Genomic DNA, 17,534 nt, shown 5'->3' with positions numbered 1-17,534 from the left:
GTTTTGCACTTAGAGTATTCTCAAACAAACTTAGAGTATTCTCAAACAAACTTGGTGTATTTTCAGAAAAATGAGCGTACTCCACACAGCATTTGAACATCCATGATTCAAACATGCTTCACACACGTCCGCCACATCGTTAATTAAGTTTACCTATACAGTCGAGATCGCTTTACGCGAAATGAAAGGGACCAATATTTTTTTTCGAGTTAACGTTTTTTCGCGATAATAAAAATGATCAAACTGATCATTTTTTTTTTTTAAAGGAAGTTAAAGAAGATAAAACAGTGCCATACCTTAAAAAAAAGCCTCCGTAGTGCGCGGCGCACGAAGTACACGGTTCAGTCAGAGTCGGCAGTTTTGTCGTCTGCTACAGTTCATTATTTTGTTGTACACTTTAATTCTCCACAAAAAGATCCATTGCAGTGTTTAAAATCCATTGCAGTGTTTATGAATTCACACATGACGAAAGAAATCCGTCAACTTCAACTGTTTGACAGGCTCACTGCACTTTCCGACGAACCGTTCAATTCTTGTGTACATTTAAAACAAATCCTTTTTTCAATTTTTACTGACAAAAACTGTAATCATGTGTCAAAATACTGGATCGGCTTCAAGATGGGCTTGTGAATAAAAGTAGTCTAGGAATTTTTCTCGTCATATTTTTTTCCCACTGACCGTACTGATCGTATTCTCGACAATCATGCGTACAGAATATGGCGAAATCGTATGGGTTCCCAGGTCTGCATATGTATATGTTTTTGGAATCAGAAAATGACGAAGAATAAGATGACATTATTTTTTGATCGTATAATAAAAAAATAATTTTAATTACAAGTTTCCGATTTTTAATGACCAAACTAATTCATTAGTTTTTAAGCCACCAAGCTGAAATGCAATACCAAAGTCCGGCCTTTGTCGAAGATTGCTTTGCCAAAATTTCAATCAATTTGATAAAAACAAGAGGGTGTGATAGTGCCGCCTCAACTTTTACAAAAAAACCGGATATGACGTCATCAAAGGTATCTATCGGAAAAATGAAAAAAAAAATTCCGGGGATATTATTTCCAGGAACTCTCATGTCAAATTTCATAAAGATCGGTCCAGTAGTTTAGTCTGAATCGCTCTACACACACACACGCACAGACACACACATACACCACGACCCTCGTCTCGATTCCCCCTCTATGTTAAAACATTAAGTCAAAACTTGACTAAATGTAAAAAGAAAGAAAAAAGAAACACTGACACAGCTAATTAAGAGACAGTAATCTAAGGTTTAGTAGAGATTTGTTCAGTTTTCCCGAAAGTTCACATAACAAATTTCAAACGGATTGTGTCGACCTTCCCGCACTGCATCCAGATGACCTTCGCGGCGAAGAGCCGTTACAGCAAATTGACTAGATCTGTAACTGTGTTCACTTTCCAGATGTCATCTTTAGACCAGCGCTTAAAAACTTAAAAAAATATGTGTGACACAAACTTTTCAAATACCAACATAGCCTCCAATTAGCTGCGGCCGAATACATCTGATTTGTTTTCTATTTCAACTCGCTTTGTCCGTCGGCGTTTACACGTCGAGATCAAACGATGGATTTCTATCTGACAGCATTGGCCCCCCGAAACCTAGCCAAGCAAAACCTTTTACGGCCATCTTCACAATTTAATTTACTCAACTTTAAAGTTAAACAGATCGATCAGATTAACCGAGGGGCCCCGAGGCCTACAAAACAATCGGACCTGCAGAAGCGAAGTTTGTCCAGGATCTTTTGATCTATCAATCCTGTGGATTCACACGCTAATAATCTAACAGCTAATGTTTTTCTCCCCGGGCCAAACGAATCTCCCCAATGTCATTTTATGAAGGGCGCGAGGAAGAGGAATAATGTGAGCGCGAGTGAGCGCGTGCAGGCACACGCATGCATGCAAGTAGGTGCGCGCGCCCGCACACACATACACACACACACACACACACACACACACACACAGCAACGTCATCAAACTGTCCAGCATTGAATCAATCGACAGAGATGTTATCCAGAGAAGTCAGAAACAGCTTTTTGTCTGTCTGTCTGTCTGTCTGTCTGTCTGTCTCTCTGTCTCTCTCTTCGTGCCCCGCGTATTTGGCCAATTACCCCACAAACCCTCAAAAATCAAAAACACCGCCCCCAAGAGACCCTCCACTCAAATATTTGTCCAGATCTACCAGTGCATCAGTACATCGCTGAAATACAGCAGCAAATGAGAAAAACAAGACCAAAAGGTACAAAAAAGAAAGACGGAAGGATTTCCTCATGTCAACCTTTACTCTTTAGTTGCTTTTCTGAAGAAGCGCCTCAAGACAGCCCTAGCCTGAGCAACGAAATGAAGCGTCGGTAACAACCACACATTAACCCACCGCCATCATTTCTTTCACAGACTGCGGTTCAGAAAGTTCACGGCGCTATCACTGTATTAAAACCCTATTTGTATCTGCTCGACAGATCAATAGACCGTTGCGCAACTCTACTGAAGTTCTGATCTGGGTCAATGAAAAGACCAAGAAAAAGGTCAAAACTAAACGAAAGAGAAAACAAGTTTAGGTCGAGTTTGAATGCTAAGGTTCTGTTTAGTGGGAGGGGTGGGGGTGGTGGTGGGCGTGAGAGAGAAAAGAGGAAGATTTGGAGCAATGTTGAAGGGGGGAGGGAGAGAGGGGGAGGGAAGGAGGGAGGGAGGGAGAGAGAGAGAGAGAGAGAGAGAGAGAGAGAGAAAAAAAAAAGAGAGAGAGAGAGAGAGAGAGAGACACACACACACAGAGGGAGAGAGAAAGAGACAGACAGACAGACACAGAAAGAGGGAGAGAGAAAGACAGAGAAAGAGAGACAGCCACACAGAGAGACAGACAGACAGAGACAGAGACAGAGTGAGGAGAGACCATACATCAAAAGAAAATCAAGAGAGGGACCATGACGACGAAAGAGAGAAATGACATGACTGACGAGGACAACGACGAGAGCGAGCAACGTGAAAAGGACCTTCTGGGAGAGAAGAGACAAGCACACATCCTGTCGTGGCAGGAACTCTCAAAGAACTCGGGGGGGGGGGGGGGGGGGGGAAGGGGGGGAAGGGGGGGGATCAATCGAGTCTAGCTTGGCCCTCGCTTCCTGCTTCGATCCCCTTCCCCCCAAGCCGAGATTTCTCCCTCCATTAGAGGATTTGCCCGAGCACAATCGCCCGCCAAATCTCTTTTCAACGACGCCGCGGACGGAGCTTGAATAGGAAAGCAACAGAGCGGAGGCTTTTTTCGTCCTCTCTCTCTTCTCAGCCTTCTCACTCTCCCCAACGCCATCGTCTCTCACTCTCCCCAACGCCATCGTCTCTCTCTCTCTCTCTCTCTCTCTCTCTCTCTCTCTCTCTGAGTCTCTCTCTGAGTCTCTCTCTCTCTTGGTCTATCTGTCTCTCTCTGAGTCTCTCTCTCTCTGAGTCTCTCTCTCTGAGTCTCTCTCTCTCTCTCTCTCTCTCTGAGTCTCTCTCTCTCTCTGAGTCTTTCTCTTTCTGAGTCTTTCTCTCTCTCTCTCTCTCTGAGTCTCTCTGAGTCTCTCTCTCTCTCTCTCTCTCTCTCTCTCTCTCTCTCTCCGTCTGTCTGTCTGTTTCTGTCTCTTTCGCACACACCTCCTCCCTTGCAGAAGCCTAAAAATGAGAGAGAGAGAGAGAGAGAGAGAGAGAGAGAGAGAGAGAGAGAGAGAGAGAGAGAGGGGGAGGGGGAGAGAGAGAGGGGGGAGAGAGAGAGGGGGGGAGAGAGAGGGGGAGAGAGGGAGGGAGGGAGGGAGGGAGGGAGGGAGGGAGGGAGGGAGGGAGGGAGAGACCCAACCCTCCGCCATCCATTCCTAAAGAGGAAAGGAAAACACAGAATAGAAATACAGAAAAAAGGGGGAACAAGAAGAGGTCGTTGAATCTCTGGTGGCAATGTCATGAATCCTCTGTGCACGGTGAGGCAGCCAGTGTGTCAAGATGTGTCAGGAAATTGGGAAGGGGCGCTCCAGTCCAGAACAGAAGAAAGGTCTGCCCCAACCCCCACAGAAACCCTTGCTTGAGGACAAGGGCCCAAAGGCGGGTGGGGTGTTTGCCTTTCTGTTCCAGTGTTGACGGTTCAAGTCCTGGATGCTTGGGCCGTGACTCCTGGTGGGGGACTTCCTGCCCGGCGAGGATCGGGTCATGTGCAGTCATTTCACCAGCTACACAACCCAGCCTTTCTTACTCCTCAAAATTCTTTCCTGTTTTAAGTCTGGGATGCTTCAGGCCCTCAGACTCCTTGGTGAGGGACTTCCTGGTGGCCGTGAACAGACAATCCTCGGAAATAACTCTGTCGGATTTGTATGGGTTGTGAAAGAGTGAACACTCCTGCTTTTACTGAGGCAAACTTTCCCGCGTGTCTCCACGTGTGCTCCTTCTCCACACTCCTTGTTAGTGACTGGCTTAAAAGCTATAATGTTATGTGGGAAAGTTTGCCACAATAAACGCAAGTGTATTCACTCTCAGTTCATACCCCATTCACACCCGACAGAGTTATTTCAAGGATTCGTCTGTTGGGTCACAGTCGCTAGTCTTGCTCAGCACTGGAGGGTACAAACTTGTATTATGTTGTCCTGTTGTAGATTCAACTGCTCTAAATGATTCGTTCAAGTTCCTCAAAGTTCACACCGTCTTCAATCTTGCATCGAAATTTACAGATTTTCAAAGAGGCAGAAAAATCCCCACAGAAGAACCAGAAAGCAGAAGACGTCATGGCAAGATGGTCTTGCAATTCGTTGTGCACGGTGACGCTCTCAGTGTGTCAGAGGGCGCTCCAGCCTGGAGACAAATAAAAGGTCTGACCCCATCCCCTTTCCTCTCTAGACGTGTGTATTTGTGGACAAGGGGCATCACGGCGAGTGAGGTGATTGTCTTTCAGGTTCAGTGTTGACGGTTCAAGTCCTTGATGCTCTGGGCTGTGACTCTTGGTGGGGGACTTCCTGGCAGCCACGGATCGAGTCATGTGCAGCCACTTGCTCCTAAAGTAACATTACGGTACTCTGAATGATCCGACTTATTTGACCCTCATTCGTGGTCAAACTCCTTTATACCGGGCCATGACTCCATGAGGCACTGGGGGTGGGATGGGGTTGCTTTGTCCTGCCGCTCGTGGATCAGACAGTTGAAATAACGTAGTGTTTTGGGCCGTTTTGTTTTGATCAAGAGTGCTGAATCTGAATTTTTATTCAAAAACTAGAAGATAATCAAAAAGAAAAAAAAATAGGAAAGGAGTATAAACAGTTACAAGCAGAAACTACATACAGAGAAAAAAATAAGAAAGGAGACAGTGGAACTCCCCTTTTTACATTTAGTCAAGTTTTGACTAAATGTATTAACGTAGAGGGGGGAATCGAGACGAGGGTCATATGGTGTATGTGTGTCTGTGTGTGTGTGTAGAGCGATTCAGACTAAACTACTGGACCGATCTTTATGAAATTTGACATGAGAGTTCCTGGGTATGAAATTCCCGAATGTTTTTTTCATTTTTTTTGATAAATGTCTTTGATGACGTCATATCCGGCTTTTCGTGAAAGTTGAGGCGGCACTGTCACGCCCTTATTTTTCAACCAAATTGGTTGAAATTTTGGTCAAGTAATCTTCGACGAAGCCCGGACTTCGGTATTGCAATTCAGCTTGGTGGCTTAAAAATTAATTAATGACTTTGGTCATTAAAAATCTGAAAATTGTAAAAAAAAAAAAAGTTTTATAAAACGATCCAAATTTACGTTCATCTTATTCTCCATCATTTGCTGATTCCAAAAACATATAAATATGTTATATTTGGATTAAAAACAAGCTTTGAAAATAAAAAATATAAAAATTATTATCAAAATTAAATTGTCGAAATCAATTTAAAAACACTTTCATCTTATTCCTTGTCGGTTCCTCATTCCAAAAACATATAGATATGCTATGTTTGGATTAAAAACACGCTCAGAAAGTTAAAACGAAGAGAGGTACAGAAAAGCGTGCTATCCTTCTCAGCGCAACTACTACCCCGCTCTTCTTGTCAATTTCACTGCCTTTGCCATGAGCGGTGGACTGACGATGCTACGAGTATACGGTCTTGCTGCGTTGCATTGCGTTCAGTTTGATTCTGTGAGTTCGACAGCAACTTGACTAAATGTTGTATTTTCGCCTTACGCAACTTGTTAGACCTCCCAAAGTCTGAGATAATCAGGTCTTAAAAAGGTGGGGGTATTAAAATGGGGGTACATTTACAGAGGTTATGAACAGAGAGTCTGAGAAAACAGGGTCCTACAAGGGAGGGAGTTTTAACATGGGGGTTCCAGTGTATAAACAGTTACAAGCAGAAAGTACAAACAGAATAAACAGTTTGTTTTGGAGCAGGGACTCATCCATTTTAACTAACAGAGAGCTTTGTGAATGGTTAGTGTAATTTCAGCTTACTAAAAGGTGTTTGACCAATCAACTCTGGGTTCTCACCAGTCAAAGATTTCACAATCCCTCGGAAGAGATATTATACAGATAGGCACATGTTTGACACATATTCACTATACAGGAAACCTCACACACTCTGTGAGTCACACTACATGAAATAACACAGACTCTCTCTCTCCCCTCCCCACACTCCCCCCCCCCCCCCCCTCTGACTCCTCTTCATACATTCAATAGATGAACTCCAGAAATAACTCTGTTGGGTTTGAATGGGTGGTGAAAGAGTTAATAATTTAAACTTTATGGAGGCAAACTTTCCCACCTGCCATCTTTCTTTTCTTTATTTGGTGTTTAACGTCGTTTTCAACCACGAAGGTTATATCGCGACGGGGAAAGGGGGGGAGATGGGATAGAGCCACTTGTTAATTGTTTCTTGTTCACAAAAGCACTAATAAAAAAATTGCTCCAGGGGCTTGCAACGTAGTACAATATATGACCTTACTGGGAGAATGCAAGTTTCCAGTACAAAGGACTTAACATTTCTTACATACTGCTTGACTAAAATCTTTACAAACATTGACTATATTCTATACAAGAAACACTTAACAAGGGTAAAAGGAGAAACAGAATCCGTTAGTCGCCTCTTACGACATGCTGGGGAGCATCGGGTAAATTCTTCCCCCTAACCCGCGGGGGGGTCCCACCTGCCATTATAGGCCTGTCATTAGCAAGGGGTGTGTCTGAAACATGCGGACAAGGAGCACGTGCGGAACGTTTGCCTCAATCCATACAAAGCAGACACAGTTATTTCCATACATCGTCTATGCCACCCTTTTCGCCCCCGTCTTACCTGCAGATGTCATTACTGCGAGTAGACATGGTGTCCGAAGTGGCACTCATGCGTTCCAGACTGGCCTCACTAGCGTTGGATGCGGGGTTGTGCTTGGCCAGACAGGACAAGACAGTGGTCAGTACGGACATTAGACTGGCCGCCACGCAGTCGTACGGCAGACTTTCTTTTTCTCCCAGACTTCCTAGCCTCAGAGGTTGGTCTGACGGTATCATCAACTGTTGGAGAGAGTAAAAGTAAAAGTAAAAGTTTATGAACGAAAGTGATATCGTTGTGTGTGTGTGAAAGTTTTTATTAGGTGAAAGTTATTCTGAAGAACACTGCTAACATGATTTTCTTTGACAAACGATCATTTTAGGCAGTTTCTCTAACTCAAGCACACATCTACGTTCCTTTTTTCCGTTTATTGTAATTTGTAATTTTATTCTTTTATTTTGTTAAGGAGCATAAGAAAAGCATGCAAGTGGATACAATCCCTGTGTGCAAAGAGTGATGTTACCTGGGTGTATTACTACTCTGCCACAAAAGCTTTTAGCCTTGTTTCTTCTTCTTCATAATTCACTTTCCCTTCTGCATTCATCTGCCAGTGCCTCCATCTTCACAAAACTCCTTCCTCTGTCACAACAGTTAAATCTATTTCCCATCACTCTTCACAAAGAACTAGAGGTTTCACTCAAACTCACTGATAATCGCTGTATGAGATGGTCCACCAGGATGCCGATCTTGTTGCTGAAGAGAGTGTAGCGACAGGAGTCGAAGTTGCCTTTGCACGCCAAGCGATAGGTATCACATGCTATGCTTAGAGACCTGGAGACACAAATCAAAGAACAAAAAACTTAAAACCAGAGAATGGGAAACTGGACTTGGGGCATTAAATACCAGCAAGTACAGAGTTTTTAACAGCAATACTGTGGCACTGCAGTTTTCAGGCACACAATTTGCCCAGCTTGTTGTGGTATAAGGGAGGCAATCCAAAATCTCTTCCACAAAATGTTAAAAATTCGTGTGATTGTCTCCCCTCCACAAACATGTGCCCTTTAAAATCGTACATGTTTAAAAGACTGTTCTGTTTCAGTGTTAGAAGAGAACAGGAATGTGTAATGAAATAAAGACTGTTCTGCTTCAGTGTTAGAAGAGAACAGGAGTGTGTAATAAAATAACTACAACAATAGAACCAAACCAAAGTGCTCATTGTACTATCACAACCCTCTTTCCTTTTCTGAACCCACTCAAAAGTCACAGAAGTAACAAGTTTGTTGTTACTGACAGTCTATTCTGAAAACAATCAGTTTTGTTTTCTTCCCCTGCACCTTCAAGAATTGACAATCAATTAATCCACACTAAAATGTTTTTCACAAACTAGACCATGCAGATAAGCAATCTTCATTGGTCCTCTGTGAAGCCTGACATCAATTGGACGAAGTCTACTTTGTTAAGACTACTTCACAAAGCTCGCTGCAAAAATTGAATTTTGAAAACCAAAGTTTGGATAAAAAGACTGCGACATTTCCACTAGTCAACTTCGGGGTGGACAAAATTTAAAATCCAATGCACTGAAGCCAACTATAATGGTTGCCTTGTACAGTGCAACTCCCCTTTTGAGACCTCCACAAAACAGAAAATCAGGTCTTAACAAGGAGGGAGTCTTAACAAGGAGGGAGTCTTAAAAAGGAGGGAGTCTTAAAAAGGAGGAGGGAGTCTTAAAAAAAAAGGAGGGAGTCTTAAAAAGGAGGGAGTCTTAAAAAGGAGGGAGTCTTAAAAAAAAGGAGGGAGTCTTAAAAAAAGGAGGGAGTCTTAAAAAGGAGGGAGTCTTAAAAAAAAAGGAGGGAGTCTTAAAAAGGAGGGAGTCTTAAAAAAAGTAGGGAGTCTTAAAAAGGAGGGAGTCTTAAAAAGGAGGGAGTCTTAAAAAAAAGGAGGGAGTCTTGAAAAGGAGGGAGTCTTAAAAAAAAGGAGGGAGTCTTAAAAAAAAAGGAGGGAGTCTTAAAAAGGAGGGAGTCTTAAAAAAAGGAGGGAGTCTTAAAAAAAAGGAGGGAGTCTTAAAAAGGAGGGAGTCTAAAAAAAAGGAGGGAGTCTTAAAAAAAAAGGAGGGAGTCTTAAAAAGGAGGGAGTCTTAAAAAGGAGGGAGTCTTCAAATTACAAAGTCTATGAACAGAACGTTTTAAAAGAGAGGCAGTCTTAAATTGGGAGGGTGTTAAAAGGGTGGTTCCGCTGTAGAATTGTTGCCAGATACTGACTTTGGAGGTATGACAGGAGGCATGGATGGTGTGGACTCCTCTATAACGTTCAGCACACGAGACACACAGGCCAGGCCACCCAGCAGACGGAAGTTGTTCTGGTCGGCAACATTCTGTCAACAAAGACAAAAATATTAGTATCTAGAATGCAAATGAATGCAAACGACAACAACAACAAAAAAACACTTTATTATATGTTACTTTCGGAATCGACTCTAACATTTCTCCCTGAAATCGGGCTGTGGCTGCCTAAATGGTGGGGTAACAAGAAGAGCAAACGCTCGATCGAGTCACTTTCGCAGTTCTGAATATTATATGAGGCATCAGATGGACAGGAAGAAATTGCTATTCACAACACAATGAGTCACGTTCACATAAAATTTGAGCCCGGTCACTTTTATAGTTTCCGAGAAAAGCCCAACGTTAAGTTGTGTGTTGCCGAACAGAAAAGGCTAGTTATCTCCCTTGTTTTTCTGATAACGTTCGTAAAAGGCTACAGATGTAAATACTTTGATGTAAAGAATAATCCTACAAAGTTTCAATCACATCCGATGAACTTTGTCAAAGATATAAAATGTCTAATTTTTCCTTTGACGCTGACCTGTGACCTTGAAAAAGGTCAAAGGTCAACGAAACCATCGTTAAAGTGTAGAGGTCATTGGAGGTCACGACTAAACAAAATATGAGCCCGATCGCTTTGATAGTTTCCGAGAAAAGTCCATATAAAATGTCTAATTTTTCCTTTGACGCTGACCTGTGACCTTGAAAAAGGTCAAAGGTCAACGAAACCATCGTTAAAGTGTAGAGGTCATTGGAGGTCACGACTAAACAAAATATGAGCCCGATCGCTTTGATAGTTTCCGAGAAAAGTCCAACGTTAAGGTGGTGTCTACGGACGGACGGCCGGCCGGCCGGCCGGCCGCCTGGCCGGACAGACTAACACTGACCGATTACATAGAGTCACTTTTTCTCAAGTGACTCAAAAATGGTCATACACCTAAAAATCCACTTGTGTGAAAACAGGAGTGCACATGGGAGTTTCAGCCCATGACCGAAGAAGAAGACTCCAACATTTAGTACAGTGCATAACATTAACACCATCAGATGGCTTTGCTGTGTTTTTTCCCTAATGTCAAACCTTTTTTCTGGAGACTAGACTGAAAGCACGATTTAACACATTTAACATCACACACACATCATCACTTTTGTTTTCATACCCAAAAGCCTTGATGGTTAGCAATTTTGTTGTTTAATTCCACACAAGCTGACACAGCCGTTTAGTCCTACAACTATTACCCTTATTCATGAAAGCTTTGGCATGTGTGCATAGTGCTTGAACCAAATCAGTAGACTATAATATAAAGAAATGTTCACATTTTTCTCTCCAGAGCTTGATATTTCTTCTAGAGCTCTGTCCAAAGCAATTTGTTCCACTCAAGCACACAGCACTTTACAGCAAATGAACTCCTACAACTACAGTAGAACCCACTTTTTAATAAAGTCTTAACAAGAAGGGCAAAGCCCATACGACTCACATGCTTGACCTTGACCTTTACATGACCTTGACCTTCAGGGTCAAGGTCAAATAACTAAACCTAGCAATGACATCATACACTAAGAACTGCTTTACACATTTTTCCTACCAAAATACATGTGACCTTGACCCAACCAAGGTCAAGGTCATCCAAGGTCATGCAACACAAAGCTGTTAATTCAAGACATAGGAAGTACAATGGTGCTTATTGGCTCTTTCTACCATGCATGAGATATGGTCACTTTTAGTGGTTCACTACCTTATTTTGGTCACATTTCATAAGGGTCAAAGTGACCTTGACATTGATCAATTGTGACCAAATGTGTCTCATGATGAAAGCATAACATGTGCCCCACATAATTTTTAAGTTTGAAACAGTTATCTTCCATAGTTCAGGGTCAAGGTCACTTCAAAATATGTATACAAACCAACTTTGAAGAGCTCCTGTGGCCTTGACCTTGAAGTAAGGTAAACCAAACTGGTATCAAAAGATGGGGCTTACTTTGCCCTATATATCATATATAGGTGAGGTATTGAATCTCAAAAACTTCAGAGAAAATGGGAAAAATATCTGTTTTTTAGACAACGGACGGCCGGACGGACGGGGGGGGGGGGGGGGGGGGGGGGGGGGGGGGGGCGGACAGACGGACGACTCGGGTGAGTACATAGACTCACTTTTGCTTCGCATGTGAGTCAAAAAGGACGAGGTCTTACATGGTTTTGTTTTCAAAAGGGGAGTTCCACTGTATTTTCTGTGATATATTGTATGCTATGATTTTTTTGCATTGATGTTTAGCCATAGTCCGTTATACGCGTAGGTGTGCGAGAATATGTAAGCGCAGTGCTTTAAAGATGTCCATGTGGGAATATGTAAGTGGGCGTAGTCGAATTTCCATGTGGGAATGTGTAAGTGGAGCATATAAGAATGCCCATGTGTGAATGTGTAAGTGGAGCGTATAAGAAGGTGTAAGTTGAGCGTGGTCGAATGTCCATGTGTGAATGGGTAAGTTGAGCGTATAAGAATGTCCATGTGTGCGATGTGTAAGTGAGACATGGATGTGTTCATGACTGAATGCGTAAGCACAATGCAAGGAATGGCCAGAGAGGTATGTGGGAGGTGTGTTTATAACCTGCCCTGTTATATAGTGCTATATGTCTTATGTAAAAACAATGTCCTGTTTGTATTATTGTTATGTACCACGCCTGAATTTCTCTATGAGATAATAATGTATTCTTATTCTTCTTATTCTTACCCTTATGCATGAAAGCTTTGGCATGCGTGACTAAAATATAAAGAAATGCGCTGACCTTTTTCTCGAGAGAGCGTGATATCTCTCCCAGAGCTCTGTCTAAAGCAGACACTCTGCTTTGAGGCCAGGGACCCGAGTCTTGTGACTGAAGGTACTTGGACACGTCCTTCACCAGCTTCTGCAGTCTGTAACGTCACACCATTATTAATGATCATATTAATCCACAATCAGGGAAGGTGACACACACCTGCACACATTCACACACAAACACATGCACGCACCCACAGACACACTCACACGTACGCGCACACACACACACACTCCCTCTCTCTCTCTTGTAAGCAAAGGCCTAGCCTTAAATCTTTATCCATGTTAAATAAAGTTCATTTCAGTTCGTCTTCTTCTTCGTCGTTCGCTCAGACAGCAACTCCGGAGGCCCTGATGAAGGCTGCTGTACGCCGGAAGCTCTCCATGGGTCCGTTCATTTCAGTTTATTTCATCTCTCTCTGTGTCTCTCTCTGCCCCACCCCCCCCCCCCCCCCCCCAATGATAAAATGTTATGTAAATGAAAGAAAGTAGAAAAGAAAGTGTCCAGACATCACTCACTTCGCTTTGTGTTCAGACTCTGCTATCTGCAGCTTGTTGGAGAGTGAAGCCTCATACTCCACTCCTCTGTCATCAACAAATAAATAAATCAGTCAATAAATAAATCAGCAAGTAAATTACAGACAATGAAATAAAAATAAAAGAGGGTAATAAAACATTTTCAGACTTTGCAAATTAGAGCAAATATCCGACGAAAGTAACAGCCTTCCCAAAATCAAATGCAAACCTTGATTTCACAAATTCTCTTTGTGACTAAAACTTTGTGAAATAGACTCTGGAAATAACACTGTCGGGTTTGTATAGGTTGTGAATTGAGGCAAACTTTCAACACATGCTCCATATCCATGTGTTTCAGACACATTCTTGCTAGTGACTGGCCTATATAGCTATTCTGATGAACACGTGGGGGAATTCGGGGGCTGTGATTGGATGGTCTCTTCCGATCATCAAAGCATAATGCTGCGGAAGTCGGCCATTTTTCTCAATATCCAAAAGCATATTGTCGTAAACAAAGACGCATGGTTCCGGTTTCTTCCATGTGTATAAAGTACACGCATACCTCGCCAGGTTTGTTTTTGTGACTAGTCGACAGACGATGCCATTTGCTGTGTGTGTGTTTTTGTTGTTGCTTACTGTACATGACATACATTACGTGTAAAATCCAGTTCTTTAACAGGCAACAAACCGTGCACATTTTCAGAAGCTGCAATCTGAAGCGACCTATCTCTGATTCTAGCAGACGATATCTCCAATGTTTAACACAAAATCAGCAAACTCCTGTCATATAGAACGTCCATTGTACAGTGCAATGTTGAAATGAAGTTAAAGGTCTGAAACATTTAGTCGTTTCTTCTGAGACAATCCTTGTTCTCTTATCTACAGATTTACCGCAGTCTTCACCACGCGAATTCCTAACAGAAGTCAGACTTTCGAACATACAATATACGTAGGCAAGCGCATGATACGTCATGACGTCATATGATTCCTAGCATATTGACGTAATGCCAAACATCCGGTTATCTCGAGTTTTCTCCGTAATACATGTCCGTGGGTTTTTCAATGTTCGGTTATTTCCGTGGCTTCATGCGGAAAGGGAACCGTCGTCTGCAATCAACGACATGGACCATTCTGGTACTTGTTGCTGACAAAAACATGATTTTAACACAGCATTTAATGTCAGAATAGCTATATAAACGCTATTGTGTTTTCATCGTAGCAATAGGGTCCGATATTTAGACTCGAACAAGTATAATGCAACTCGTCTTCGACTCGTCGGCATTATACTTGTCTCGTCTAAATATCGGGCCCTATTACTACGCTGAAAACACAATAGCTGGTAATAATGTCAAGTGGGAAGGTTTGCCTCAATAAAACAAAGAGTATGCACTCTTTCACAACCCATACAAAGCCCAACATCGTCTATCACAGCTTTCACAACCCATACAAAGCCCAACATCGTCTATCACAGCTTTCACAACCCATACAAAGCCCAACATCGTCTATCACAGCTTTCACAACCCATACAAAGCCCAACATCGTCTATCACAGCTTTCACAACCCATACAAAGCCCAACATCGTCTATCACAGCTTTCACAACCCATACAAAGCCCAACATCGTCTATCACAGCTTTCACAACCCATACAAAGCCCAACATCGTCTATCACAGCTTTCACAACCCATACAAAGCCCAACATCGTCTATCACAGCTTTCACAACCCATACAAAGCCCAACATCGTCTATCACAGCTTTCACAACCCATACAAAGCCCAACATCGTCTATCACAGCTTTCACAACCCATACAAAGCCCAACATCGTCTATCACAGCTTTCACAACCCATACAAAGCCCAACATCGTCTATCACAGCTTTACTCAACATCGTCTATCACAGCTTTACTCAACATCGTCTATCACAGCTTTACTCAACATCGTCTATCACAGCTTTACTCAACATCGTCTATCACAGCTTTACTCAACATCGTCTATCACAGCTTTACTCAACATCGTCTATCACAGCTTTACTCAACATCGTCTATCACAGCTTTACTCAACATCGTCTATCACAGCTTTACTCAACATCGTCTATCACAGCTTTACTCAACAAGGAACCAACCAAAACAATCAGACAAGGTTTTTCTCACAAGAGATATTTTTGCTGTTGTGCCTCTTCTTTCTTTGTTTAACAAACGAATCTAGCTCTGAGAATCCCCACTGCTCTCTCACAGCAATGCTGTAGCAGAGTAGCCCTTACCTTGACATCATGCGCTGCCGGAGTTTCTTGCAGCGTTTCTTCAGAGATTTCTGGCGCTCTTTTTCTGTTACGATCTTGGGGTGGGTGCTGCTGTCGGGGGCATCCACAATGTGCTTCAAGTTGAACGATTCCTGACGACCGAGAAATATGTTGTTCAAACAGAGAAATCTTTGTCTAAAGATCAAAATGACTGTGGGTGAGATGAACAAGTTGAAAAACCAAAGAAATCTGTACTCACCAACACAAGGACAGCACACACACAAAAACAAAGTCAAATGTTCACCTATGGAGGCTTCTTCGGGACCAATCTTAGGTTAATTAACTAACATACTGAAGAGGCAATATTTTACGTTCAACCTTTTGTTGAACAGAAATCAGAAAGAAGGGCATGTGCAAGATTCCACAGTAGCAACAGAGCTTAGGAAGACATGTCATGTACAGATATATTGATTGAACATTCAATTTCCTTTCGTTCAACCACGTGACCTCAAGAGACCCACATAAATTAATATTTAAGCGGCTAGCTGAGAAAAGTTTGTGTGCATTCAATCGTTAAAAAAAAGAGAGAGAGAGAGAGAGAAAGAGAGACAGAAATGGAGAGAGGGAGACAGCAAGCAATCCAAGGGAAGCAACTCACTATCTCCTTGTTGGACATGATGGAGCCAGAGTTATTGTCCTGCAAGGCTTGTTGATGTTTCTTGCCTCGCAAATGACTCAGCAGGTACACCTCCGATGGGATCTGAAAACAGGATCATCAATTTGAAATTAACAAGTATAAAGTTAGGCAAATGATCAAACAGTCATTAGCAGTCAAACGGACAATACCATACCGAGGAAGAAAGCCTACTGTGTGTAAAAGTAGTAACAACAAAAGTATTGCACCACTGTTGCCCCAGGGTTTTTTCCAACAAAAGTATTGCACCACTGTTGCCCCAGGGGTTTTTCTAACAAAAGTATTGCACCACTGTTGCCCCAGGGGTTTTTCTAACAAAAGTATTGCACCACTGTTCCCCCAGGGGTTTTTCTAACAAAAGTATTGCACCACTGTTGCCCCAGGGGTTTTTCTAACAAAAGTATTGCACCACTGTTTCCCCAGGGGTTTTTCTAACAAAAGTATTGCACCACTGTTGCCCCAGGGGTTTTTCTAACAAAAGTATTGCACCACTGTTGCCCCAGGGGTTTTTCTAACAAAAGTATTGCACCACTGATGCCCCAGGGTTTTTTCTAACAAAAGTATTGCACCACTGATGCCCCAGGGGTTTTTCTAACAAAAGTATTGCACCACTGTTGCCCCAGGGGTTTTTCTAACTCTATGCTACATCTTTTTCAATTCCAACAAACAGTAACTGCCCCTGTAATAAGAACGATTTTCAAAACTGAAATATTATGTAAAAAGAAAGAACCATGGTTCCAAATAAGTTTAGAAATAGAAAAAATCACACGACATGCACTTACATCTTTCAGACTTTAAAAACAATGACTTAGAGAAGAGCCATTTTCTCCCCGAAGGTACAGATTGCTTCAACCAAGACCAAACACTGCCTTAGGCCAAAAAAAAAACAAGAAGAGCAAACGCTCGATCGAGTCACTTTCGCAGTTCTGAATATTATATGAGGCATCAGATGGACAGGAAGAAATTGCTATTCACAACACAATGAGTCACGTTCACATAAAATTTGAGCCCGGTCACTTTTATAGTTTTCGAGAAAAGCCCAACGTTAAGTTGTGTGTTGCCGAACAGAAAAGGCTAGTTATCTCCCTTGTTTTTCTGATAACGTTCGTAAAAGGCTACAGATGTAAATACTTTGATGTAAAGAATAATCCTACAAAGTTTCAATCACATCCGATGAACTTTGTCAAAGATATAAAATGTCTAATTTTTCCTTTGACGCTGACCTGTGACCTTGAAAAAGGTCAAAGGTCAACGAAACCATCGTTAAAGTGTAGAGGTCATTGGAGGTCACGACTAAACAAAATATGAGCCCGATCGCTTTGATAGTTTCCGAGAAAAGTCCAACGTTAAGGTGGTGTCTACGGACGGCCGGCCGGCCGGCAGGCCGGCCGGCCGGACAGACTAACACTGACCGATTACATAGTCACTTTTTCTTTTCTCAAGTGACTCAAAAATAGGTGTGGTTACGGTAACATAGCCAAAAAAAATAGGGTAGGAAGGTAGGCAATCACTTTTTTTTTTTTTTTACTTTTTTTTCTAATGTGTACAAATTAAACCTACTTGACAGGGAAATAAGTGTGCGACTCGGGCGCTTTCGCTTTCATTGCGTTTTCTGCACTCGTTTTTTTGTGTGTTTTTTTTGTTTTTTTTGACAAATGTAATAAAAAGTTATAGGGTCGGCCCC

At 42.3% G+C, this 17,534-nt stretch overlaps 1 protein-coding gene across 1 annotated transcript in view; it reads right to left on the bottom strand.

Annotated features, from left to right (window-relative positions):
• Nucleotides 1-17,534, bottom strand: part of LOC138947065 (S phase cyclin A-associated protein in the endoplasmic reticulum-like) — a 43,325-nt gene that overhangs the window by 2,605 nt on the left and 23,186 nt on the right. The window contains exons 16-22 of the mRNA XM_070318495.1: nucleotides 15,815-15,916; nucleotides 15,178-15,308; nucleotides 12,925-12,990; nucleotides 12,377-12,503; nucleotides 9,535-9,647; nucleotides 7,984-8,107; nucleotides 7,301-7,518 (exon numbers count right to left, since the gene is read on the bottom strand). Coding sequence (XP_070174596.1) covers nucleotides 7,301-7,518; nucleotides 7,984-8,107; nucleotides 9,535-9,647; nucleotides 12,377-12,503; nucleotides 12,925-12,990; nucleotides 15,178-15,308; nucleotides 15,815-15,916 — 881 coding nt within the window. The remainder of the gene's footprint in view (nucleotides 1-7,300; nucleotides 7,519-7,983; nucleotides 8,108-9,534; nucleotides 9,648-12,376; nucleotides 12,504-12,924; nucleotides 12,991-15,177; nucleotides 15,309-15,814; nucleotides 15,917-17,534) is intronic.

Source organism: Littorina saxatilis, linkage group LG1, assembly GCF_037325665.1.
Source record: "Littorina saxatilis isolate snail1 linkage group LG1, US_GU_Lsax_2.0, whole genome shotgun sequence".
In the NCBI taxonomy this organism is placed as follows: Eukaryota; Metazoa; Mollusca; class Gastropoda; order Littorinimorpha; family Littorinidae; genus Littorina; species Littorina saxatilis.
This window is presented reverse-complemented; position numbering and strand designations above follow the sequence as displayed.